The sequence below is a fragment of the Thalia democratica genome, chromosome 2, assembly GCF_965202585.1.
Source record: "Thalia democratica chromosome 2, ktThaDemo2.hap1.1, whole genome shotgun sequence".
Lineage (NCBI taxonomy): Eukaryota > Metazoa > Chordata > Thaliacea > Salpida > Salpidae > Thalia > Thalia democratica.
This window is the reverse complement of record NC_139166.1, coordinates 23,892,196-23,920,107: the sequence shown is the minus strand read 5'-3', so window position 1 is coordinate 23,920,107 and position 27,912 is coordinate 23,892,196. Positions and strand designations below refer to the sequence as shown.

The following is a 27,912-nucleotide window of genomic DNA, read 5'->3' as shown; positions in this document are numbered from 1 at the left end:
ACTATTTCCGAAACACTACACTAATAAATTCATAGTATAAAAAAAATATTTTGAAGATAATAAAGCTATTGAATATTCGTTAAATAAATTAGCAATATAGAGCCTTTTAATCTAAATTACGTTTGTTCATATTTAAATATATTCAAGAGATAAACTATTAAGCTAATTGAATTTTATTTTTTTTTATTTACAAAACACTCGTCACCTTTATAATTAGAAGTAAAAAAGTTAAAATAATGATAAATGAAGTTTCTAAATAAAACATTTCAAGACATATGATGATATCTAACAAGTTTAATATTTCATTTACGAAACGCCTAAATTATGCATTTAAAGTTTTTAAGTTTTAAAGTGAATTAAAGTAAGGTTTATTAATAGTTAGACAAATTACAATGATTTTTGTAAATGTAAACGTTCATCTTAAAAAAGTTTTTCAAAAACTACTAGTAATTGACAATAATAACATTTTAAATTATGATTTTAAATTTCAATACACACAATATATGAATTTTCTATTAATTAAAAATAGTTGTTTTAAAAAAGTTTTGGTCAAACAAGAAAATAACCAAAAAAAAAAACTTGTAAACTTTTATATGCAACAATCAAATAAAATAAAGTGAAGTTTGATTATAAAGACAACTAAGTAGCATAGGACAACAATTGAATAAAAAGACAGAATGATGTTTAGTTTACTCAAAAAAAAAACAAATAAGAAAATAAACTAAGCAAATAGTTTAACTACTCCGGAATCATTTCCGATCACTAGTTGCTTCTTGATAGGCAGCAATTTAATACATGTTATGTTACCCTTCATTATATCTGATCTTATTTTAGTGTTAATCCTTGGTTCATCGAAAACCTTTTTCTGATCCGTAGACACTGTACCATTTTTTTAATCTCATGTTTTAATTATTGTAAAGACGGTACATACTAATTTGTACATCGCACTTTATTAGTTAGTAAGAGAGCTAAATTTAGTTTTTTGTTACTTCAGTGTGGACAATGTTCATAAACAATCTGGTTCAAAAATACATAAAAAATAACTACTTTTTCCGTATTTGATATGACAAAAAGTAGCCAAAAAATTATTAGGAAAACAGAAAAGTTATAGATGTAACTTTTTTAACTTGAAAGGTTTTTTTTAAATTTCAGGTCACTTTAAAATTTATGCAAAAATGATTGACTAACATTTAAAAAAGGTACATGTTCAATATGTTCAAAATATTTTTCAACTTCATATTTACATTGCATAAGAATGATATACTTACAAATCCTACTCGCGCACAATTCCCACCCCTTTTTATTTATTTATTATTTATTGTTATTTTCTATTATTATCACTGTTACCCCTAACCCTTACCCTTGGTTGGTAAACAGTTCTCACATTTGATCGGGCGGGAATTGATAGCGGGTTGGAACAGAACGGTTATCCACCAAAACAACAAATGTATAAAAAGTTAATTTCTACAAAAATACTTATGATTTTTATTTTAACTAAGTGTTTTTTTTTTAATTAAATAATATAACTTTTTTAGATATTTGACTTTTAAATATTTAAAACAGACTCAATCACTACTTAATTTTAATTAAAAAGAAACCTACTCTGGAAACAGAGGTTTATTTTCTAATAAACTTAGTGCAAAATATTTAAATTGTACAACTATTGTACCAAAAAGCGTTGAAGAGGAAAGATTACAGCGAAATTAACAATGATTAGTTAAACTTACTTTTAGCTAAGTTGTACTCATTAGGCAGTTTATGAACCATCAGTTTATTGCTGTTTGTACTTGATATGACGTCACAATCATAAGTGTCAAAACTCGTAATAGATTCACTAAAAGTCTTGTAAGTTATCAAAGGGCCGCTGCTACTATTTTTGTCCCAAACCTATGAAATTAGTTTGTAATAAAGTTAGATAATGTTAATACAAGATGAATTATATTTTAGTAAAGGAAAAAGTACAGTAATAGAAAATCAGCTATTAAGAAGGATTGACTTTTAATAACTGATATGTGTAATACACTTTAAATGATCTTATTTTAAGATGGTTGACAATGAAATTTTAAAACAGCGTATAACTGTTTTTAAAAGAGTAGTTGAGTTTTTAAAAGGGTTTTTTTCTATCTTAAGATTTATTTACTCTGTTCACTTTTCCCATTTACATTTTGAGCTGAAAGTTTTCTAAGCCAGTGTTCTTTAAAGTGTGCACCAGTGCATACTAAATTTATTTTGGTGTGCATGAATACTAGTTTAAAAATTTATCCTAAGTTTTAAAACTTACACTAGATATTCTTGAGTCTGTGATGACGAGCAAAAATAGGTCTTGGGTATATTTAAATCAAACTTTGAAGCTTAGAGTTATGAGAAATTTTTGAAAACTACCTTAAATTTTACAGAAAAATTTAAAACTTATACAAGTTATTCTGGAGTTAGTGATGGAGAGCACAAATGGGTTGCACATAATCTTTAATTTGCGATTCATGGTGAAAAATTTTTGATTAGCTTGAAGACCATTGTTCTAAAAATCTAAACAATGATAATAAATACTTTTTAAACATGCAAAAACCTACATAATAAATTCCTGTCGGAGAGATCAAAAATTCTATGCTGATCATGGTGCCGTTTTAACTTAGTTAACAAGGAAAGATAAAATGCATTATTGAAAGAATTTCAAAGAATCTATTTGCTTTGGAATTGATAAAATAACTATAATAATAGATATGCGTTTAAAATAAATACTTCAGGATACTAACAGCTAAGAATATTATACTAAAAAGTAAAAAAAAATTTTTTTTTTTTACTTAAACACTAAAATATTGCAAAAAAAATTCAATCAAAATAACCTTCATTGATTGGTCGTGGGAGAAAGTGACGAGAAAGTTTTCCAACCAACTGCAGCAGCCGGTCACTTCGGCATCGTGCGCCCGCATTATGGTGATTCCCCTCGACTTTCTGATGTCGACCAATGAGAAGGTTCCGCTGGTGAACCCGCACATTATTGTCCAATCACCGCTCGTGCACATGCACCTTGGATTTTATTTTCAACATACCGGTTTTTGAACAGAAAATTTTTGTATGTAAAATAGAATAAAAAACATATTTTAATGTTTTGAATCTTTTCGAATTATGATTGTTATACTTTTTTACTTAAACTGGAAAAACCAGTGACAAAAATTACCACTATCTTATGTTTTAAAAATTCTAGGTTAATAGACAAGACAAAACAAAAATTTAAAAACAATACTTAAAAAAATAACTTACTTTCTAAGTAAAACATCAAGACTTTTAAGCACTTTATTTATTCAATTAACTAAAATTAATTTATTACTTAACATTTAATTACGTTTTTAGTTATGTGTTATGACGTGGAAACTATAACCTATAAATAATTTTTTATCTACCATTATTGTAAACAGTTTTGACAACAAATTTTCTACAAGATTTTTTATCCTATATGCTGCAATACTTTCTAATTTCGATAGTTAAGAGTACCGATAGAAAAAAAAAACTATCTAGCTATGATTTTGCTTATATTAGTTGTAATGTAACAAAAAAAAACTTAGAATGGCTAAAATTCAAAGAACTTCTTTTAAAAAGTTGGTAACTATAAAAATGTTGCAGTTATAAAAAATATCATAAAGCTCATCACATAAAAACGTTTAATATATAAAACAATCTAGTTATATATTTAAATTTTTTAAAGTTTCTAAAAGTAAAAAAAATATCAATCAAAGATTTTCAACCAACCTCACCGTGCCTATTGGTTGATCGGGAACTGCAGTTTTAATTTCCTGAGACAAACACTTCATTCTGGCATCCAACACACGGGCAGTTGAATCGGCGTACACCGCAACTATGCTGCCATCGAGCTCACGTATCGACACGATGCTCGACTTGCTTTCCGACGTGTCCAAGCATTTGAGCTGAATGTCATTTCAAAGTTATTAAGCAAAAAAACATAGCTAAACATGAATAAAATCTATTTATCCACGAGGCTACACTTTGATGAATATAGGCATTAGTGTTATAAAAAACTAGACGTTTTATTTCAGAATCTCTCAAAGAATGCTGTAAAAATATTTTAGTGAAATTATATGTTTCGATTAATACTTTATTAAATTAATTTTATTAACTTAGATATAAAATTGAAACAATTACTAAATGAAAAATGTAGTAAATATAAATGAGTAAAGTTAAATTAATAAGTAAAATTATATATATAAATACTTATTGTAAAAACTGTATTAAACTTTTAAAACTGATCAAAAGTTATTAAGTTGTTTTTTAAGTCTTGTAACAAAATACAAAATGGGGTTTTTTATTGAAGAAAGCTTATAACAAAAAAAATAAAACAGAAACGTATGACTTATTTTATTATATTTTTTAAACTAGAGAAACGCATATTATAATATAGCAAAAAAGTGTCATTATGTTCATTACGTATTGTTTTACGGAAATTAGTAAGCAGAACAATAAAAACTACTGAACAGCTATTGAAAGGGACGACAAAACTGCGCAAGTAACTCAAGACGGCGAAACGCGTCCTTGCAACAAACTTTTTCACCTGTTGTCCGGTGGTCGGGTCCCACACGTGTATTGTTGAGTTGTCGCAGCTGACCACTTTCGACTGGTTGATCAGCTGCGTCTGCTGAACCGTCTTCTTGTGCTGCTTGTACGCCACCCCTGATCCCTGGTCTTCTCCCGACGTCGAGTGTCTCAAGCTCCACACTCTCACCGTCCTGTCGCGAGAGCTCGTCACCAGCCAGTCTTCCGAGTCGGCCACCGTCATGCTCCTGTTGAATATTTGCTTGTTTGTTACCGGACTGTCTTTTAATTCAAACAGAAAACTTACTTTTTATCAAGTTTCTTAGGTTAGCATACAACTTGCAAAAGGTTTTTAAAAATAAAGTTTTTTGTTGTTATTGTTTAAAGAGAATACAACGTGTGATTACTTTTATAAATTTCTTTTTAATTTGCAGGATATCGTTGTTTAACTTAAATAGGAAAGTTAAAAATAGTTTCATATGTTTTAATAAAAAGTTTTTACATTTAAACTAAATTTTCAATTAAATTTTAGTATGTAAAAGTATAATAATTGTATAGCTAATGTTGGTATAGTGTTTGTAAAACTGTACTTATTATAAATATGATTTTTGTCAAAGACATTAAGCAAAAATATTTAGTTGAAATGTTCCATAAGACTCTACCTATAAGAGACATTTTGTCTTTAAGTATCAGATAAGTCACACAAGTACCTTCTGTATTATAGTAAAACACTTATAAGATACACCACAAAAATATAGTATTTAAGTAGTAATACGAAAACTACCTACTTGATTGTGTTTGTATGACCAACCAACGATGAAAGATAAATTTGATTAAACTGAACATTGTACTCTGTTTCAGGCAGGCCTATACTGTGCTGCCAGTATGCAAGCCAGTTAGAATTCAACTTTGGTTCACAGTCTGAATAAAATAAAAACAATCAAGTAAGAAAGCTATAAAGTAAGCATAAGAAAAAATATATTGTATATTCCAAAAAAAATCAAAACATTTACGCCAGTCAAAAAAAAGTCAACTAAACCTAAGCTGTCTTGTGTTTTGTACATTGCAGCCTTATCACTGGCACTTTCACCATTAAACGTAATTTTGTTACCAACAACTTTGACTTGTTCGACCGTTTCAACTTTATTCTTTTGGTCAATCTCATCATTAATTTTCTTCCAATCACTGTTCTGAAAGTTATTTTCTATTTAAAAACTTATCTCAGGCCATTAAAATCTTTTACAGCAACACAAGCCACCTTACAGTCGCCTGCAACCTCCTCGTTTTCGTACTGCAGGTACATGGAGTATATGACGTCATAATGACCCCGCAGCATGTTTTGAAAGTTGATGCTTCCCACCACTCTCGCCAGCGATATGTAGGAGTGGTGGGCGACCTGGCTGCAGAAAGCCTCTCTTATCTGCCTCTTGTTCCCCTGCACAACGTCGTCTTGTTTCGATTTTCTTTTGTCTTCTGCGTCAGACGCTCTTTCTTCTTCGGTCTGGTTGTTAAACTAAAAATGTGTATAAAAGGTTATACAACTAAAAGGTGTATAAAAATGAGTATAGGAAAGACATATCTTTCTGATATGACGTACATAACTTTTTTACATACAAAGTATTTGAACTAGAATACAATCACTATCATATTGGTAAATTTCAGTTGCATACAAAAAAAAAGGAAATTTTAAATTGGCATGCTAAGTATTTTTACTTTAGTTAGAAAACTCAGCACGTTAAGTTTTTTTTAAAGTTAAAGTTAGTACAACAGTTCTAAAAATACAAAATTTCTAGCTGTTTACGTTTCTTAGTTTATTAACGTTGTTGAAATATTATTGTTAGACAATTTTTCGCTTATCGGTCAAAATAATTTTTCTTTTATTTATAAGTAAAACTATCAGAAAATTCGTAAAACAAAAGATTGTACAATATAATTTAGTAAGAAAAAAGCCAATTTATTAGCAAGTTTATCATTTAATAAGACACACTCGGTTTTAAAATTTTAGCGTGATGCTTCAAATAGCTTTGTTTTGTTTCTATTTAGTTTAAAATAAATAAACCTTTGATTATAACAGCTAATACAAGAAAAAAAAATAACAAGATCGTTCGTAACCTGTGTTAGATTGTTTATTTCAACTTTTTTCTCAACCATGCCATTCTTAACAACAGAAGATAACAAAACATTGCTGATTTGCTCCGTTTTAACGAGGTTCGTATAGGAATCATTTTTGAATAAAACTTTTGTAGAAGAACCCTGCTAAAATACTTTTGATAAGACAAGAACAAACATTTTAAAGAACTAACTCTTACCTCTTCATCAGTTATTTCGTGAGCTCCGAAGTTTCTTTAAAAAAACATAAAAAGTTTAAATAGATTGACAGAAACAAAAATTACTTAAAAAAAAATTAGAGAAATTTATTGAAAAAATTGAAAACATTTATTGGAAAAAACTAACTTGAAAAAGTTATAAATTTCATCGTTCAGCAACTGAACAGTCATTTCTCTTCCGATTTTCACGGCCAACTTCGACAACAGCTGAGCAGTTTGTAAGCACAAAGTCTTCCTTCCGAATCCTTCACAGGGGTAACTGAAACGAAATTTTTTCAAAATACCTAAACTCTCTAACGCTTCTTCAAAAAAATATCAAACTCGACAGTTCTAACGTGATCTTGGTCGAAGAAAGGTGAGCGATCAGCGGTTTGATGATTTCCTTCGACATCTGACCGATGTGCTGCATGATGGATCGCGGGTGCAAGTGCGAGATGAAGTGCGAGAGTATGCACACGCAAGCTTGCAACGCGGCGCACGCGTGCTGTGTGAACTCCAACTTGCAAATCACTGAAGAAACCTTAAATGACAAGCAGTCTAGACTGGTATCAGCAATAGATAGTATATGAAAAAAATTACAATTTTCTAATGAATATAGATATTTTTAAATATCAATATTTAGATATAGCTTGTAGATCACAGTAAAAACTAACAACTTTCTTTGATATATTTTATATTACTTTTAAATTCGCAAAAAGTCTTGAGCCAACTAACTGTAAAAGAAATATGTGGAATGTATCTTAAATGAAAGAATGTTATACCATAAACTTCTGTGACGTGAACTAGAAACTTTAAGATTTTTTCGTGTCCAGTACACTCATCTCTTTTTTCTGAAATTGTTAATTAGTAATACCAATTACTTAACAATTGAAAACTTAGATATAACAATAGTTATTTTAAAATATTACTTTTAATTTATATTTTACACATTTAAGTTATACAAAAAGAGAATTTGAAAAGCTCTATAACTTGTCATAAATTTTATGACTATTATTATAAAAATAAATTTTACTTTTAAAATGTTAACAAATATTTAAAAAATTTAAATTAAAGTTAGTTTTACTACAAAACAAGTCTTATTAATTTATAAATTTCTGATAGAAGAGGATTGATTAAAACTATCTATTATAAACGAAGTTCATGACATACATCTCCTACAAAAAAGTAAACAACTAATTCATTAATGCGCAAAACGTAATTTCTAACTCAAATATGAATGAAACGATTGGTTGATAACACGAAATAATTGACCAATCACGTTACGAGAAGTAAGAACCGGGCCAACTGTTAAAATGAACCATTCCAATGATGCGTATACAGTCTCTGTTTAAATTATATAAAAATGGTATATTTTATAAACGTTGTAAACAATTTCTATCAGAACATAACTTTCTAATTCAGACTTTATTTCATTTAATTTTTGGTTTAACTTACTTAGACAGTAATCATAGAATATTTAAAGCAATTATCAAAACCTGATTTAACTTATTTACTGAGTCTTTATGGAAAGCAGTAACACTGATTTCTAACTATACTAAGATTTTTGGCAATATTAATATAGGAAGATTACTGTACAATTTGTTATTATTTGTATTCCTGTGAAGTTATTTCACTAGGATCTTTTGTTAGCAAACGATTAAACCTATACTTTTGAAGACTTATATCTGATATGATAATGTAATAATTAGTTGTAAGGACTTCTATTTAAAAATCTTCTTGATAAAAACTTCTTTAATAAAGCAGAATGTCTACTATAAAAATAAAAATCAAATAAATTTAACTACCTGAAAGGTTGTTTTTGACCACAATGCAGTTAATAATAAGCTGAAAAAAATTGTTCAAAAAGAATTTTAATCCAAAGCAGGTGTATAAAACCGTAATAAATGGTTTTTCAAATATCAACAGCAAATTCTGGCTTACACTTTCATTAGTACTTGCACTATATGAGTATACTTTTTGGTAAATTTCACTTATTACAGCACTTAATTCTTGCTGTGTTTTCTTTGATCCTATAAAAAATATTTCTTTCTGAAATTTTAAAAAACCTATAAAAAAAAACTACATCTTATGTTAAAATCAGGTTATTACAAATAACAAAACTTTTAGATAGTATTGCAACTTTAAATGGCTTTATGATAAAAGATAAAACTTGTAATAATATTTAAATATATACAAACATAAAACTTTAAACAATTTTATTTTAAAAACTATTACATTTAAAAATTTATTTATAAAAAAGTATAAAAATTTAATATTAAGTATGTACATTTATATACAGAAAAGTTTACTTTAATATGTTAAGAAGTTTGCTTTGCACAACTTTAAAGCTATTTTAAATAATTTTACTAAAGATTGGCTAGGAGAATATATTGCTTTAAAAAAGATTTAAATCTTAAAAATAAGTGTTAATAATAAAATAAGCAATCTTAGTTGAATAATTGCTCATTTTAGCTGACATAACTTGTACAGATTTTTATTTTGTGTTTTTCCCATGATTAAAAAAACTCATAGTTTTAAAATCATTTTTTTTACAAATTGTCCCATTGTGCTATTCATACATTTTTCACAAGTATTTTTAAGATTTTTTAGGTATGTAAAAAAATAAATTAATATTTTAAATAAATTTTTAAAGTCAATTAGGTAACAACAAAAATACAAACCTAAAGCATTAGATATCTTTTGAAAACTTTTATTTAGAACACGAATGCTATTTTCCAAATAAGATTGTTTAAGGAGCTTAATATAGTGTGGTAGAATTAGATACAAGCACTCTTTATTTTCATTTGCAAGATCAATTGTTTCTAATAAAGTTTGAACGATTTCATTCAAGTCTTCTTCCACAGCAATATGTTTATAGTTGTTGCTTAATTTCTGTAAGTTATTGTTTTCTGTTTGAGTGTTCGATTGTCATGGTACAAAATCGTAAGTAGTTGAAAATTTACTTTAACAGTGACGAATATTTTAGTACTACGAATTTACTCAGAGTCAAACATTAGAGTTAAACTAAACCTAATCATAAATACTTTAAATAAATCTATTGTAGCAAACAATTCTTAGAACAATTTAAAGGATCGAATATGCTTATTCAGACAAAGTTACACATATTTTTTTTATTCTAGCAAGTAATATTTGAGATAACAATTTTAGCATTTTCAACAAGTATGAATCTAATTTTAGACGAAAGTTTTAAATATAAAACTATATAAGTTTTATAAGATTAAAAAACAATTTTTAATTATATCATTACAACAAAGTACCAAAGTCATGTATATCCAGTCATAGACGCTTGCAAAGTAGTTAGGAAAGTTAAAAATAGTTGCATCATTCGCAATGCTGGAGAATGAAAGTGGATGTTCTATCAATTCATCTGAAGAGTTTAGCTTGAATAAGGAAACGTATTGATCAAGTACTTCTCTATCATTATTTTCAATACTTTGAAGAGAACAAATAACCCTGTTTTAATGTTGAAAATCAATTTTTCAATATCTTGTTTGAAACGAAACATTACATAACTATAAATACATTTAGAAAACTTTTGAAAATTTCCGATTATAAAATACTTTGCAGCACTAAGACTTTCAATGAAAGCTCAAAAGTAACTAAACTTTAAAAACAAAACTTACCAAAATAAAATAAGCATATAGTTTACCTAGAAGCTCACTAAATGTAAAAAAGCTAAATAACAAAAATAAATTAATTAATAAAAATCGAAAACACGTGCAAAACTAGTTTATATGGGTATTGCAATAAATTAGTCATGCAAATAAGAAAAATTTTCTAAAATAAACAGAGTTAGTAAACTTAAAAGTTAAATTTAAATACTAAAAAAATTTAATGTATAAAACAAACGTTTCAGGTTCAACAAGACCATCAACAATGGTTTGCAGTCCCCTTTTTACACAAATTGGAAGCTTCATTTTGCTTCTGTTAAAGGTGGCAAGGGCTGCTTCGAACAAAGCTGACAGCGGTTTGTCGGTCAGTATGTGCAAGTTGTCCAGCATGTACAGCTGTAGCGTGTGGCAAAATAAACACAAAATATTGCACTCAGCCACAACTTGCTCTAGGGAAGGTCGCTGCAATTTTGCTGCTCCTTCTTCAATTACAGGCAGTAATGAAGAAGAAAGATTTAACCTGTACAAAATTAATGCTTTATTACCAACTTTTATTCAAAATAATTTAGCTGAACATTTATTGTTAATTAAAGATTGTTTTTTTTTTTTTTACTTTTATAAATACCTTTTTTCTTCATTCTTATAAAAGTTGTAATAAGTTTCAAACTGTTCTAAATTTGAAAGAGGATTGTATGTTTCAATATCAAGTAAATCAATTTGACTTATTTCGCTGATGCTTTTCTCCTGTAAATTTTATGAAAGTAAAAGTTTTTGTTAAAGTCTTAAATCAGTATATTACTTACAATTGAAACGATTAAACTTGAGTTTAGAGCAAACAGAAAGTATGCATAAATTGATTTAAAATATATTTTTTCAAATTACATTCGGCAAAAAATTGGCTGTGTTATACTCACAGTGGTTTGAGTGAGAAAATTTTCTAAAGTTTAAACAAATTATGTATTTTAATTACTTATAAATAAAATTTACATGAAAAAACTTAACTGAACTCCTAGTTAAAATCAAGAAGGTTTATAAAAACATGAAAACCATGAAATTATTTTTTTAATAAATGTATGAAGCTTATTTAATACTAAAGTTTTTTTTCTAGGAAAACAAGTATTTAATACATCCAAATGTTTACATAAATTTGAGTTTTAAATATAGTACTTTTACTTCAACCACTTAAAAAATATTACTGACTTTGTTGCTAAAAACGTTCTTTCTTGGATGGGGACTTGAAAACAGTGAGGTAATTCCGTGATCAGTTATATTTGTGTGTTGATCCACCAGCTGCAAGCACACATTGAGCGAGTCTTCAGCCGCTTTGCCTTGCAATTTGTAACCAAAAGTGACGTCAATCCATTTGTGCAAGTTTGAAGAAACACGATCGCTTTCAAGTAGTTCTCTGCAACCAATTAATTTAACTTGATTTAGTCGAAAATTTATTAAATCTGATATGTCTTTAAGCTATCTCAAAAATAGTATAAGATTAAACAATTAAAGTTGAAATTGTTGTTAAAAAGACCAAACAAACTTGTGATATTCAATAAAATCTTCATGAGAGTCGCACCAGTGAGGAACTTGAAGATCCTGCATGTTGCAGTGAAGAGACTTAAACATTGAAGGATCCGTGAAGAAGTCGGGAATGCACTCATCTGGTGTCCACATGAACATCCTCTCCATCGACTGTGGATACTCGTTCGGCTCCCAGTAAGATCTATTGAGATAATTTTTTAAAGTTATTAATAAGTTCAAACTGTTTGGTATGTGGTACTTTTTTCAAAGTAAAACGGTAGATAGTCAATAAACAGACATTTTTGAACTTTGCATTACACTCTAAACCAAATAAAACAGGATTTTCCAAATTAATTCTAGCGGACAACCTTTTCAAAACATTAAAAACAATCGCCCTCTATTTACAAAACCCAGAATATCTAATGTAAACTAGTTATTGTTGCCTTGTATGTTATCACCCCTTGATGCTTTGTTTTTTTTTTTTACTCTTCATTATAAACCCCAGAATATCTAGGGTAAGTCTATTGATCCTACCTTATTAGTTATTTCCTCTTCACTGCCCGAAACATTAAAAATTGCTCCTGAATAATTATTTCCCCAACTAACTAACACCATCCAAAGGGTTGTTGAAACCATTAATTAAACAGAGACCCCAAAATTGTGCGAAATCTAAACAGTTAACCATATTAAAAAAAAGTTGTAATTACAGCTCAATATTCAACAACTATTGAGACAATACAGTAACTCAAACAACTTTACATCTCTCTACATTAATTCTCTCAAACCTGACATGCTTTTGCAAGATGGTGCGGTCCGTCCTTCTTGCCTTGTAAACGTACACTGTGATGTCGGAGAGCATGTCGGGGACGTGATGCAGCTGGTGGTAGGGCACTCCTGGCTCCACCTCCATTTCGTACTGAGCACGCAGCTGACTGTCCCCTTTTTTCAACCTGCAGTTTGAAAATTAACTAACGATGTTAAATTGTGAAACAATTCTTCTTTATAAATTTCAAATTAAGTAAACTATGTTTTAAGCTAGTAAAATACCCATTAAACTTGATACCCATTAACTTTAGTTTTAAGATTTTCATGATGAATTATAAAACAACAGTAGTAATGTACAAAGAACGTTTTAATTTATAACATTTTTTTATACAATAATAGCCGTATAACTTCTTTAAACAAAATTTTACCAATAATTTTTTTAGATCAAGTATACCTGTACTTGGATTTTGACAAATCTCTCCAGCCTCCATACTTCTCACTGAAATCAGACACCCAAGGAAGCACTGGATAGTGTTGGGGATTGTTTACTTTTCTGCCTATAAGGGTTATAAACATTTTACTCTTTTTAAAGAATTAAATATCATAAAGAAGCGATTCATTATAGAAAAATTAGCAAAATAAATACTAATAAATTTTTTCTAATTACACAATTCTTTAATTATCAACAAACTTTTTATAGCTGATAATATAAGTACTTGAAATTTTTTCATACAGTTTTCATAATTTCATATGATTATTATAAAATATAAAATTTCTTGAGAGTTCATATTTCAAAAATATACAAGAACCAAAAAAAATATTCTAAATTGAAAAATAATCTGTTACCTAAAAAAGTAAATTTTACGTTTCAATTCATGTTTTATTAGATTTTGTCTTTTGATAAATTATTCACTTACATAATTTAGCACTTAAATCAAGTAGTTAATAAATCACTTAAAGATAAAATAATTTTAATTATTTATCATAAGTTATCTTATACTGTAGATGTATTAACTCCTAAGAACATTCCTGATTGTAATACATAACTTAAATATAAAACACTATTAACTTTTTAGTTAGTGTTTAAATATTTAAAAGTAAGAACAGGCTACTTAAATAATTTTACATAAATAAAAGGGATGCACTATTTGTTTTAACTTTTAATAATAATTTGTTATAAATATTTTACCTGCTAGCTCATTAAGATGCATTAAGTACTCATAGTTTGAAATTTTTCCAGTGATCTGTAAAGATTATTAATTCAAGTATTTATATAAAGATTTAAACTATAACTAAAATACAATCTAGGCTAACTAGCATTGACTTTTTTCTGGCTATAAAATCAAACTAAAAGTTAGACCTAGTTTCATAAAATTGGATTTCTTGTTTTCAAAACTGTTTTTTCATTAAATAATTTAAAACTTTGGCAGCTTGAATTGACCATACGCTAAGACTTTAATTAAGACTTAATATATCTATATTTATGGTTATTTTTTACATTTTTTTTTTTGATATCATATAAAAATCATAAAAAACAAGAGAAGTTATAGAAAAACCCTTTTTTTTTTATTTGAACAAGTTCATTTTTTTTACTCAAGGTTGCTGGGAAAGTTCAAGGGTATATTAAGAGTCGAATAACTAATAAAAACTTTCAAAAAACTTCATCTCATTTTTCCTAGGGTGAACCACATATAGATAATAAAGGTAGAATTAACTTACGGAAACTTCTATTGATGGGTTCATGAAACTATGTTGTAAATTGATAGTATTTAAGTAATAAGATGAGCACATATTATAAAACTTGTATAACAACTGTAAATCTTTCTATTCAACATTGAATAATCATTAGCATATACAAGAAAATATAACATAGTATAACAAAATATTAGTACTAACCCATAAATCTACCTTGGAGGTCAACTCTTGTTTTCTTTTATGAAGGTCCTCAGATACTTTATCATTACCAGCAAGACTTAATTCTTTAAACTTAGTAGAAAATGCTGAATAACAAATCTTTATCCATGAATTTTTATCAACATTAATACTATTCCAAATAGAAGGTTTTAGCTGCCAATGTGGTTGAAAATTTGAAAAATGTTCATATATTTTTACCAATTGGTATACAACAAATAGTTGTTTGTTTGGAAAATTCAGAAGGTTATAGGGACTATACATTAGTAAATCTTGCACAGTAAGCTCTGGTTTTTTATAAAAAAACAAAACATTTTTATCATTGGGTAGTATGCCAACCAATTTTACTGACACAATATCTTCCAATACTTTTATGGTCTCAGAATTACTACAGATTTTTTCTAAAGAGTAGCTTGACAAGTAATTCAAATTGAAAGAATGTTTAAAGGTTTTTAAAGTATTAACTTTTTGGTATGTATTTATTATAGAAGAGTTTTTAAATAGCAAGTTTTCTATAGAGCTAGTATTAGTTGTTTCTTCATTTTGTATATAATTATCAAAAAACAGCTTCGAAATTACTAAACAAAATACTTCATTTGAGTTCTCATCTACTTCAGAATAATTTGCTTCGTTTAGTAGATTATTTAGAACATAAATTGACGAATTTGTAGTACAAAACGATTCATTACTTTGTAACAAATCATTGATTGTTTCGAACAAACTTGAAAACTCCATTTCGATTAAACAAATTTGAAAACTTTTTTACAAAACAAACATGCCTTTTTCTGTTAAACTAATTGTGTCATTCATAATTATAAAGATTTATTATACAGTAAAACATACTTTAAAAAAAGTGTACTTTTATTAACTATATTAGTAAATATATTTTCTAGTAAAACTTTGTTGTTTTAATAGTATGCCTAGGTTAACTTTGAAAGTCTATAAATTAGTATGTTTTGTTACTCTTAAGTTATAAAAAAAGATTAATAGATAAAAACTTTTTATTTAGTTTTTTGAAAAAAAGTTTCGGTAAAGTAATAACTGCTTATTATATCAGGGTTGCCACTTTTTTATTAAATAAAATGTCATAAGTGATTGAAAATTGTCTGAAGTCATTTTGAGTTTTTTCCAATCCTTTAAAATTTTTTATTTTATTTTTCAAAATTAATAAACTATAAGTTCTTCAAAAGAATTTGTTATAAAGAACAAAATATTGAAACTAATTTAGAATTTTAAAAAAATGATTCTTATCTTTTTTTTATCTTTAGACTATCCTTATTGTTTTGAGAAAAATACAAAACTATCCTGAGTACGCCAAAGTTTAAGAAAATATATGTTTTGTCATCCTAAGATTTTCAAAAAATTTAGATATTATAAGTTATCCTAGATGTTTGGAAATCTGTTATTTCTAGTAAATTTCAATTCACTACAACTATAGTTTTGTCAATGACTAAATTAATTTACAGAAACTTATAATGAGTATTACACGATTAAATTTTTTTGATTAATAATAACTTTGTGGTAATTTAAATAGCTTCAGAAGAGAAAATTTTTCTATTTTAATAAGTATTGTCAACAAATAGAAAACACCTGGTTTTGTTAATTCAGTCATAATGTGTACCTTATTTAGCAGAAGCTGAAGTTAAACTATTTATGTTTTTTTCTTTTTTCAAATAAACTTTTATACAATACATTAAACCCTTGTGTTCAAACATTTGAAGTTTATTTATAAACTAACTGTAAAAAATTGAAAATATAGCTCAGAAAATGTAATTACGATAAATTTTTATGGAACTAGTCTTTCAAAAACATAGAGTTTGTACTTTTTTTAATGAAACCTGTTCAACGTTCAATTTGTTAACAATTTCATCTTAAGATAGGTATCCTAATATTTAGCAAGTTTAAAATCTTAAATTTGTATCCTAAATTTTTTGACAAATTTTCATAGAACTCTCTTTATAAAGCTAACATATATTTATTTGTGTTAACAAGTTAATAATAGAAGTTTATGGTACTTTCTTTTGATTATTTAAATTCAAACTATTTAAATAGATATGGCCTATGGAAAATCACAAGAATTTGATTTTTACAAATTTGATTTGAAGCACTTTTACTAACAAATCCCTAAGTTTTGTGTAAAAAATCCAAATGTTTGGCTAGAAAGAAGTTTGAGATTTTAAAGTTTATTCAAAAAACAAATGGTTCTTAAACTTATTAAATTATTTATTCTTAAGTATTTGAACTGAAGGTTTGTAAACTTTTCCAGAGAATTTGGTTGATTATCTTGACATGTAGAAACCTTATGCTAAAGTAAAATGTAAAAAAAGGTTGTAAAAATGGTATTTAAGTATATAATTGTTAAATACAATGACAATTAGCAAAAGTAAATTAAATCATCATATTTCTTAAGTTGGTAAGATATATAAATGCTCACACTCAAAACTATAGTCAGTAGGCCTGTTTTAGTAAAAAATAAGTTGGTCAATAAGCTACACAAAATAAAATTTTAAAGGATAAAACTTAAAGTATAAAAAATAATAAATAATAAAAAAATTGACTTAGTAATCAAAAATCATTGCAAAAAAATAAATAAAATTTATCAATGGATCTGTTGTGCAGTAAAACCATTTATCCATTGAGTAACACAGCTGAAAATTTTATATCTATTAGGCTTCTTAATTTAGTTTAGTTATAACATAATAATTTAGGTTATTGTTTCAAGAGCACTTCAGTAACATTAAATTTAATTATTAAAGTCTTATAAACTACATCAACATCTTTGAATTTTTTTGGCGCGGTAATGTACAGCAAGCAGGCCAGACTTTGCCTGCCAAAAGACATCTCAGGCCTGTCACATAATTTTTAGCTTATTTTTTTGTTTTCAATCAAAAAATTTGAGCTTTTAGATGACAAGTATTGGCCAATTGTAACTTCACCTTTAAAAATATCTTTAATAAATTTCTGTCTGCTAAGAAATTTTCGTAAGTAAAAACTACAAATGATGATTTCTAATAAATCTGGTCACAACACTAAGTAAATATCAAATTCAATTTCAAATGATAAGTTTTGGAGTATTTATTTATTTACTCATTCTTCATTTTAAGTTTTAGTTATTAATTAGGTTAATAACCCTTTTAGTAACTTTTAAACAGCTGATTTCTTACAATACAAGCAACAAACTTCACTTTAGCACTTACTTGAAGTCGACTCGACACTCTTAAGTCAGGAGGCAGGACTAAGGAGCATAGAAGCCAAATGTAGCTGAAACGCAGAAAATTTGTTAAAAAATGAGCTATTTTCCACAATAGCTGTTAGCTTAGCATAAACCTCTTTTAACCTAAATTTTTATTTTTGTAGCAGAACGGCCTTAAGGGGCGTCACGTAAACGTATCCCGTTATACAAAACATTTTGAAAAATAATTTATCAAACTTTATAAACTGTAGTAACAATGCTTGTAACTACAAGTTGTAAGGTTTAAAACAATAAATTTAAACTGTGACAAGTTAACTCATTGTAAAAGGTTCTAAAGGAACACTGCTCTTCAAATAAAGTAAATTTGGAAATATTTTAAAAATGCTCATGCTCATAACTTTTATTAAAAAAATCATCAGTATGAAAAAGCCAATTTTTAGTATGTTTTAAAATTTCAATTAGTTATATATAATTTTCATTTTTTCAGATAGAAAATTAAACAACTTATTTAAATGTTAATTTAAACTTGTTTAAACTTTTTTATATTGTTTTACGAAAATAAGACGAAATAAGACTTTCAGCAAAATAGTAAGCTTAGTAAGTTGTTTATGAAACATTCCCAAATCCTATTACACTAAAAATACAAATTTTTAAATTTACAAAGTGTTCAATTTAATGTTAAGAAGCAAAATAGAGGAGGGTGGAGTAAATCTGATGGTTGTCTACCATAAAAAATTAAAATATCCTAGAAATAAAATAATAAATTGTGATAAAGTATTAGAATACTTAAAGATTTTTATCAAAAAGTTTTCCTTTTATTTAAATTTTTGTATTCTATTTTATATATTTGAATGTTATAATGAATTTTCAAATGCCTTATTTAAATTTCAAATTTTATGATTTCATTCAAGTAATATAGTTTATAACCAAAACATTACTATATTCAAATTACTATTTATTCAAACATAAGTTTATCATTTTTTCAAAAACAAAAATAAGGTTTAACATTTTTTTTAGTTTTTAGAAATGTCTCTTTGACTTAATTTTTGCACACTTTTGCTGGCCACTCTTTACTCAAAAAAAAAACAACAGATTGAGTCTTAATGAAATTGGTAAATAAGATTTCTTGTAACAATCTATCTGCAAATTTTAATTTAATTATGTCTTGCATTAATAAGTCTAGGACTGTTTGTATAGTAGCCATATACAAAGTAGCCTACAAATGTGCATAATTGTGTTAACCATTGAAATAATGAAATTGGTTAACCTGTGTTATTAAATTAGTCCAGTTTTATAAGCTAACTCTTAATAAAAATATCTTTGAAGACTCTCCTTTTGTAACAACTAAATATTTTAACTGTATACTTATTAATTATTCAAGAATTATCTAAATGACTTTAGACTAGTAAAAAACACTTTACCTATTATTTTAGAACTTAACAGTTATATAATGTTTTCTTTTTAATATTTATCATTTTATTTACTCTTTTTAGCTCTTCTTTGATTTCTTAAATAAGTTCTTCTGTTATTTGATAAATATTTTTCTCACAATTTTGGTTTTGATAAATTATGTTTTACAAGAGTTCTAGAAGTTATGATTTTATAGCTTAAGTTTAGAAGTGTACAAATTTTTCTAAAAACAGCTGTGTTTAAATCAAAACTAAACAATGTCTTTTATTCAATAAAAACAATTAATCAAGTATTATGTAAAATTATCCTAAAAAATTAAAAATAAGTTTTGTGTAATAAGTATAACAAAATAATAGTTAAATAATTTATCTTAATCATCTAATTGTTATATAAAGAATCATTAAGAACATTTTTAATAAAATATTCATTATAAAATTTGATGGATTTGCTTCATTAAAAAAGTTTTCAGCTCACATTTCCCATATCCTACAATATATGAGCAAACAAGTAAAGTTATGGCTTTTAAAGCATTCAAATAGTCAATGAAAATGTACTTTAGTTTTTGTGGTGGACTTTAGATAAAATGTTTGTGCTAAGAATTAATGTTTCAGTTTTAAAGTGTGTTTGTATCATGTAAAAATTTAACACCAGTAGATTAGTTTTTTTTTAAAGTATCATCCATCAAGTCTATACTAAGATATTTTATACAACCAAAAACAGTTTCAATTAACTTTTAAGATATATTCAGTTAAAAATAAGTTTCAGATACATACTGTGTGTGTGGCACTCTTAGGCTAGTATGAACTTTTTTTGAAATCTCATGCTAGTGTTGATATCCTTTAAGTATCTCATACCAGTTTTTATGCCTTAATTATTTCTTATTTCTTACAAATATTATTTTTTAAATTCTTCTGTAATTATTTAGGTATCTTTTTGTATTTAAACTTAATTAGTATTATATTTAATCAAAAATTTTATAACAAAAACGTTTTGTTTCTATTTAATTATAAACTCTAACTAGTCTTAGGTAACACAGGCTGACTATTTTGTCTCAAAGAGTGGCAATTCTGATTATTATTAACTCAGCTAAATTATAATTACTTCAACTTAGTAGTTAAAATAGTTAAAAGCAAAGTATAAATTTGTAAGTTGTTTAAAAAGTAGGAAAAACATCTATCTAACTAACTAATGAATTTTTATTAAGTATTAAGTAAAGAAAAAATAATAATATTTATTTTAATAGCTTATTACTAACAAAACAATGTTTTACTCCTATATTTGCATATAGGAGATCCTCAGTTGTTGTTAACAAATTTGAAAAAAAAGTTTGACCAAATAAATGGAAGTAAAATAAAATTAAAAACAAAATATTGAAATAGGCATTTAAGTCAAGAACTTTAAATTGATTAATTTAAAAAAAGTAACAATATTACTAAAAAAATATGTACAATTATGATTCCCAATATTTATTTAATCCAAAATACTAAAAAAATATTATTTGTTATTTTATGATAGTTAACTTTATAACAGCCTATTTAATATAAAGCACTAAAACATTTATTTGTCACAGCTGGTTAAAGATGATAACTGTCAAAATTGAAGCACCTACTAGGAAGAATAAACAAAAATACACTTCTAAATGGAAATCTGTTCCTGAGTTTAAAGGTAAAGTAATTTGATTATTGCTTTACATAAATAAGACTTATCTATTAAATATAGAATATGATTTTACTAATAGACTGGATTATGCCTGATGTTTCTAGTTCATACCACGTAATGGTGTAGATATTTTAAGAAGAGATTTATGTCTTAAATACCATGCTAATACTAGCCAACATTTGAAAAAAGTTAGTTTTAATTAATCATCCTACCAAAAATTTTGAATAACAATTAAAAACATATTAAGGGTATAGGGATGTAGATCACCATTTTTACAATTTAGTCTTATAATATTGAATTTTAACTAAACTCCAAGTTGCTTTTTACAAATTAAAAAAATTAAAATTACTTTTTGAGATATAGCAGGTCATATTGGACAGCAACAATAGGTTCCTTTTGGGAGGGGCAAAGTAAAACAGCAAAAAAAGACTACTTCACTAAAAATCTATGTTCTTCTACGTTTTTCGAGATAAATGCCACAAACTTTCAGAATATGCTCCTTGCAATTTTTAAAAAATTGTGTCGGAAGAGAATTTTAACAAATAAAAATAGATAATTTGTGACAAAAAACAAAAAAAAAGCTGTTTGTTTTATTTTTATTTTTTTATAATTTTATTTTTTTAATTTTTAAAGCATTCTTTCTGACAAAGTTTTGATGTACTTTAAACAACATATCCTGAAAGTTTAAGGTATTTATCTCAAAAAACGTAGGAGAATATAGATTTTTAGTGAAGTAGTCTTTTTTTTTGCTGTTTTAGTTTACCCCTCCCTAAAGGAACCTATTGTTGCCTCCCACTTTGACCTGATATATCTCAAAAATTTTTTTTATTATTAAAACCAGTAAAAACCATCTTGTAGCTTAAAAACTCAATAAAATAAGATCAAAATGTGAAAAAAGTGTTAACCCTCCTATGCCCTTGATACTTTTATTAAAATTTGTTTGCATTTCTTGATTTTAAAAATAACTAAATTAATTTTCATACTGCTCTACTATTAGCATGTAGTTTTCATAGATATTCATGATTAAAACTTCAATAACAGGTTTTATTCATTATTTTTTTCATAAATGGGCTAGATTATGCATGCTTGTTTTCTAAAATATTATCATTTTGTATAAACTTTACCAGAACACAGTAAGCTGAAAACGGGTTAAAGCGGCCATTGGTTATAATAAAATAATCTTGCTAAAAAAAAAATTCTACAAAGTTTTAAACATATTTTAACAAAGTTTGATTCTTTTTGTTTTAAAATTGGTTTTGTTGTTTTTCTGCTTTAAGTATTTAAGAAGTTATGTAAGTTTAAATCCAACTAGTTTTTGCCTATACAGTTTGAAAACTACTCCGAATTCTTAATAGTTTTGACAAAATTTTCTTGCAGAATGTTAGAGAAAAATTTCTGTAAGACTAATTTAGAGAAACTTTTTTAGCATTTTTCTTAAACTTTGTTGAAATAGTATTGGAAAATACAAGAAGTTATTTAAAAACTTAAAATTTTTAACTTAATTTTTTTTATTTGATATTTTTTCAAAAAAAAAAAAGTGCAAATAGGCATCAGGATGTTGCTTGTATAAACCTAAAATTAGTTAATTTCCTAATGATTGTTTTATTTTGTAAAATTGTACATAGAATTTTTATCACATTTGCTTAAACATAAAAAAATGAAGATATTTCAGCACCAAGCAGTTGAAATATTCTCTTTTAAAAATACTTTGTAGTATAATACCATAAATCATCAATGAAATTTTCAAAAGATTATAAGTTTTAAATTGAGAAAATATACACTTTTTTTTCAATTTTTTAAAGAATACTGACATTTTTTAACACTAAACCAAAGAAATCGAAAAACCTAAAAAAGTTTTTATATAAAAGCTTCTAAAGTATTTTTAAGCAGTTGATGTTGGCCTTAATTTTGATAAAAATTTTAGGTTTTTTCAACTTATTTTTCTTTTTTTAAAAAGTAAAAATTTGCTACATTTAAGCTTACATAATTAAATTTTATTCACAGGCCACAAATGAGATATTTATATATTCAATACTTTTATAATTTTTTTTACTGAGATATTGTTTCTTCCAAAGTGTTTAAGTCCACAGTTTTCATTTAATAAGAATGTTTACTATTAAGTTTTTAATTTAATTTAAAATTTATTATCAAAAATAATTAAGAATAATATACTACACGTACATTTTTTTGCATATAAAAGCAATTTAAATCTAACTAAATTTTATTCGAACATTTTATAAACATGATAAAAGTATTATCAGTAAATAGACAATTATTTCTAGTAATCTATTAAGTTTGATAAAGTGTATTTGTATGAAAGTTGTTTTTTATTTTTTGTTTACTTTTTTAATTGAAATATTTGTACAAATTAATCAATTTTTAATGTTTTATACTTGAATAAATTTTATAGCTTTCTACTTTTAATTATATTTTTTGTTTAGTATTAAATGTGTTTGTTCTAGTTCAACCTATTTTAGAAAAATTTTTTGACTTAACAGGAATTTATATCACTTGAAGCACTGATTTTAGTAAAGCCAACCGCAAAAAGTTAGTTAAGATTTTAAGAGAATTTTTCAATTTGATAGTGCCTGTCAAAGTTGTAAAACAAGTAGGATTTTAATTGTCCCAGGAGCACTCATCTCTTTAAGTTAGTTTTTGTTTTAATATTTCATTTATTCTATATAACTCATCAGTGTTTGTAATTTATCTATTTATTTATTTTTAGACCATCTTCCCTAATTAAAAAGATACTTTGGTCTTTAAGTTAGTTAAAAAAAAGATTTTTACCTTTCTAAAGTTTTTTTTCAACTTAAATAAAAGTATGATTCCAATTTTTCCACTTCATAATATCTATATTGTTTTTCTAACTCTTCGTTTTAAAATGTATAATAATATTATATTTAACTACAATGGATTTTCAAATATTTGAAAAAATATTTTAGAGTGATAAACAAGTTTTTGAAATTCTACTTCTCTATAAAAAGTTTCAAATACAAACATATGTAAAACAAAGCTTTTGTAGTTATATTTAAAAGTTTTAACTAATTTACACAACTTTTCTTATGTTCTTAAGCAAAAAACCTTGAATTAATTTTTTTTTTTTGCAATGAAGAAAAACATAAAATTATCAATTAAACTTAGATATAAATTTACTCAAAAATCAACAAATTTTAAAACTTTTGTATAAAGATTTTTATTAGAATGCTAATCCAAGTTTAAGTAAACATTAGAGATTAAAAATACTCAAAGTGCTTCATTTTTGTTATAATTTGCTCTTGCTTTGTGTCATGTAATACAACTTTCTGATCAAAAGAACTGTAATTTTTATTTTTGGTTAACTTAAGTATTACTTCATGAATACTGTATCAGTTGAATTGAAGTTTAATAGATTCTAAAGAATTTTAAAACAATGTATAGCTCGATCTTACATTGTAGATTTTTACCTAAATTTTATGTTGTTTATTTACAGTTTATTTAATTTATTAAACAAATTTTTAAATATAACTGTTTAAAATTGAGAGCACAATAATTTTTTAAATATTTAAAAATTTTAAATTTACAATGATAAAAAATTAAATGATTTAGATAAACATCTGAACTAGAAGAAAAGTTTTAAATTAGTTTTTAATAAATATATATAAAGGTATATGTTCTGTAACTATAAATAAATGTTTGTTATATGCCAGTTATTTCATTTCCTAATTGTTTGCAATTTTAATTATTATACATTAAAAATAACATAATTCACTGCTAGGGTAACTTGAAGTAATTTGTTCTAAATGTTTTTTCAGATTAATAAAAAAAAAATATAACTCTTTTAATTTTTAATTAGTTCAGTGTATATTTATTATTTTATTACTAACAGTTTTATGTTCAAATTTTGCACTTAAGTTAATTTAGTTGTGTTAAATATGTTCACAAAATGTTGTTCTTGTGTTTTTTGAAGTTATAGAACTAATAGTTTTATCACTAACTGTTTTGTAAAACAACTTTAGTAATTATATAAACTACTTGTTTTTTAATTAAAATGTGTTTAAAAAATATTTTTTGTTTTATTAGATCCTTTAAATTTATTAAATTTTGAACAAAAACATAAATTGTTATTATTTATAGTCATGTTTATTAAAAGAACAAACATTTTAAAAGTTATATACTGTAGCAATTGACTTTTTAAAGTGATGTATGTTAAAAATTAATGGTTTCAATAGAAAATTCCTCCTTTGTGTAGTTTTGTTCCATTTTAGTGTTATTTTTGAATCAGAAATAAATAATTACGTGGCTTAAAAATAAAAACAGTTACTGTTTAAAGCAGTTTGTTTTAATTGCTTTAGAGTTTCTTTATGTTTTAAGCCAACTTTACAATCTACAATATTATTACTGATATTTTTTTCTATTTATTTTTATTAATTAAGAGTTTATTTAGTTTTAGTCTATTTAGTCTATTTTTTACTTTAAATGTAAAAATTTACTAATTTAGTATACTAACTTTATTAAAAATTTTAGAAATAGTAAACAGTTTTTTATTCAGTGTGTCAACTTATGAATTGTTGGTTTTGTTAAAACTTATTTGTCTTGTTGATTTACTGATTTACTAGTTTTTTAGAAATGCTTAAACAAATTAAGTTGTATAAACCAAGCTTATGTAACATTTCAAAATATTTTTTAATTTAATTTGTGTTTTTATTAAACCGATATTTTCGTTCAGATGCTTAAAACTAAGTGAAATTTTTACCTTGTACCTTGGAAGTTTTGTTTTTAATAGAACATTTTGATTTTCAGTATTTTCAGTATTTTTGATCTTAAAATGCACTTTAAGCTGTATCTTTTTATCAATTTTCTTTATACCAAATTTAAAATTTTTCATAATTATTTTATCACAAAAGCTTTTATAGAAATGAAATTTTGAAACTACAAAAGTAAGCTCTACTTTTTATGTGAAAACTACCTTTTAAGAATAAAAAGTGTAAAAAATATCTTAAATCTATTTGATTAGTCTTTTTAATTTCACAGTAGATTATATGATGTTTTTTGACCTATTTCTTATTAATTTTTAAAATTAATACCTAAAATAATGACATAAAACATTTAATTATAAAGCTTAAATTATTACCTATTATTTTTATAATTTATTTTTAAGAAGTACCAATAGAAGCAATTTAATTCTAATAGCTTTAATCCATTTGTTTTTCATTATTATGATGAACAAAAAAGATTAAAAGACCAGCATAAAATTTGAAATAAGTTCTTCTAGGTGTTTTATATTGTAAAGTTATTGTAAAATAAGTTTTACTGTTTATAAGATGTTTTTTAAGGTGTTTTTTAGTTATGTAAATAGTTTTGCTGGATTTTAGACAGTGAACTATTTACAATTTCTGCAATTGCTTTGATTTGTTTTTATTGTTTGTAATTATTATATGTTGACTATGATAAAGCTTTAGTTTTTAATATGTTCTTTTTAGCTAATTTATCGCAAATTTTTTCAACAAATAACTTAATATATTTCAAGTATTGGAAAAAATACTTAAATTAGCTTCAAAAACAAAACTTTAAACTAATGATTTTTTTACATTTAAAAGTTTTCTGTATCCTAAAGGTAAATGCACCGAATTTGTACACGTCCAATTGTTAGAAATGATATCATTTGTTTTTCTAAGGTTATCCAAAAATCCTGTTCACTGTAGGAATATATGCAAACTTAATAAACTAAAGAGTTTTTTTTTTATAATATTTAGTATAAAACTGATAAATAACCTTTTTTTTAAATACACTTACTAAATTTCACTTTGTGTTCAGTGTAAAAGTCTAAAGCTATATAAATATTAGAGTTCAATAGTTAATAACTGTATTTTATAAATGAATCTATTAATAATAAAAAATGCTTTTATTCATTGTTATCGTTAAAATTTAAACCAACATTTATTACAAAAAGGTTACATATTTTGAAGTTACTGTAAATTAAAAAAAAAATCATAGTCTAAACATTAAGTACAATTTCATTTAAAGATTTTTAAAAGAATCGTCTTCTAGTAAAAATTGAAAAACAATCTTATAATTTACTTTTTTTCAAACAAAAGTGTTTATTACTGTTATTTTGAGACTGAGTTTACAGAAATATAAAATTTAAGTTTTGAATTAAATTTATTTCCTTGATTAGAACCTAAAGTACATTTAAAAGTTTTATGTTTTGTTTTTTTTCTAAAGTTTTTATATATTTATTTAAATACATTAGAAAAAAATTACTCAATTAAAAATAATATTTTGAAGCTTATGTTAAACTCAAATTCACTTAACTTAAAATTAAAAAAATTACATACTAAGCAAATATTTTAAATTTAAAATCCAAACTTAAACAGCAGTGCGAACTCAAATTTTGCAAATTTAAGCGACTGTGCGAACTCAAAAAACACGAACCTAACGGATTGACTTCTGCATTTGAAAATTTTAAGTATGAACAAAATACTGCAAGCAACTTTCAAATCAGCTAAAGAATGATATCGGAATTTGTACTTTAAGTTTGTAAGAATTATTCTTTTAGTATTTTAGTATAAAGAAGTTATTTTCCGTAAACTGAAAGTTAATAAGAATAGCACTATAGTATAGTGTTTTAGTTGTAGACTAATTCATTTACTGAAATTCAAAAAAAGCCAAACTTAGCTCTTGGGCGATACTTAACGGTTAAAAATCTGTATATGTCAATTTTCCAAAGCAAGTTGAATGAGGGCAAAAATAGCAGAAAAATTCTGGCAACTATGCTAAGGAGTAAGCAATATTGTACGAACAACAGGACAAATTTACAATATTTCTTCTCGCGAACTAAAATTTATTATGCTATCTAAAATTATATAATAGGGTGATGCTAAAGTTTTTAGACTAATGCAAAAACGGTTTGATATAGTAAAAGTTTATTGAACGGTAAAAAAAGACGTGCAAAATATTTGGTTCAACGACCTGGTAAACGAAGAACCTTTCGTTTATT

General features: G+C 25.4%; 1 protein-coding gene across 2 annotated transcripts; it reads right to left on the bottom strand.

The window, feature by feature from the left end:
* Positions 1–584: 584 nt before the first annotated feature.
* On the bottom strand, positions 585–15,401 carry LOC145829030 (WD repeat-containing protein 81-like). 2 transcript variants are annotated; one of them, XM_082936768.1, is made up of 25 exons: positions 14,660–15,401; positions 13,953–14,007; positions 13,218–13,320; positions 12,784–12,948; positions 12,018–12,200; positions 11,684–11,888; positions 11,109–11,227; positions 10,722–11,003; positions 10,130–10,325; positions 9,533–9,743; positions 8,657–8,881; positions 8,079–8,195; positions 7,587–7,702; positions 7,208–7,392; positions 7,000–7,131; positions 6,855–6,888; positions 6,658–6,801; positions 5,804–6,058; positions 5,585–5,735; positions 5,334–5,466; positions 4,565–4,793; positions 3,748–3,923; positions 2,844–3,027; positions 1,728–1,887; positions 585–879 (listed from the first exon to the last, which is right to left on the bottom strand). In XM_082936768.1, the coding sequence occupies exons 1-25, from the start codon at positions 14,936–14,938 to the stop codon at positions 722–724; spliced, it is 4,197 nt and encodes a 1,398-aa protein (XP_082792894.1). In that variant the 5' UTR covers positions 14,939–15,401; the 3' UTR covers positions 585–721. The 2 variants fall into 2 exon arrangements, with proteins under 2 accessions (XP_082792894.1, XP_082792895.1); XM_082936769.1 differs by having other exon boundaries at positions 6,658–6,798.
* Between the last annotated feature and the right edge of the window lie 12,511 nt (positions 15,402–27,912).

Bases quoted from the DNA above. Each gene is read 5' to 3' on its own strand.
- LOC145829030 (XM_082936768.1), bottom strand. From the start codon at position 14,938: ATGTATAGTCCCTATAACCTTCTGAATTTTCCAAACAAACAACTATTT. The intron at 11,004-11,108 runs GTATTTATAAAA...AATTTTGTACAG, and splicing joins TATAAGAATGAAGAAAAAAG to GTTAAATCTTTCTTCTTCAT. The intron at 6,802-6,854 runs GTAAGAGTTAGT...AAAGTATTTTAG, and splicing joins ACGAAATAACTGATGAAGAG to CAGGGTTCTTCTACAAAAGT.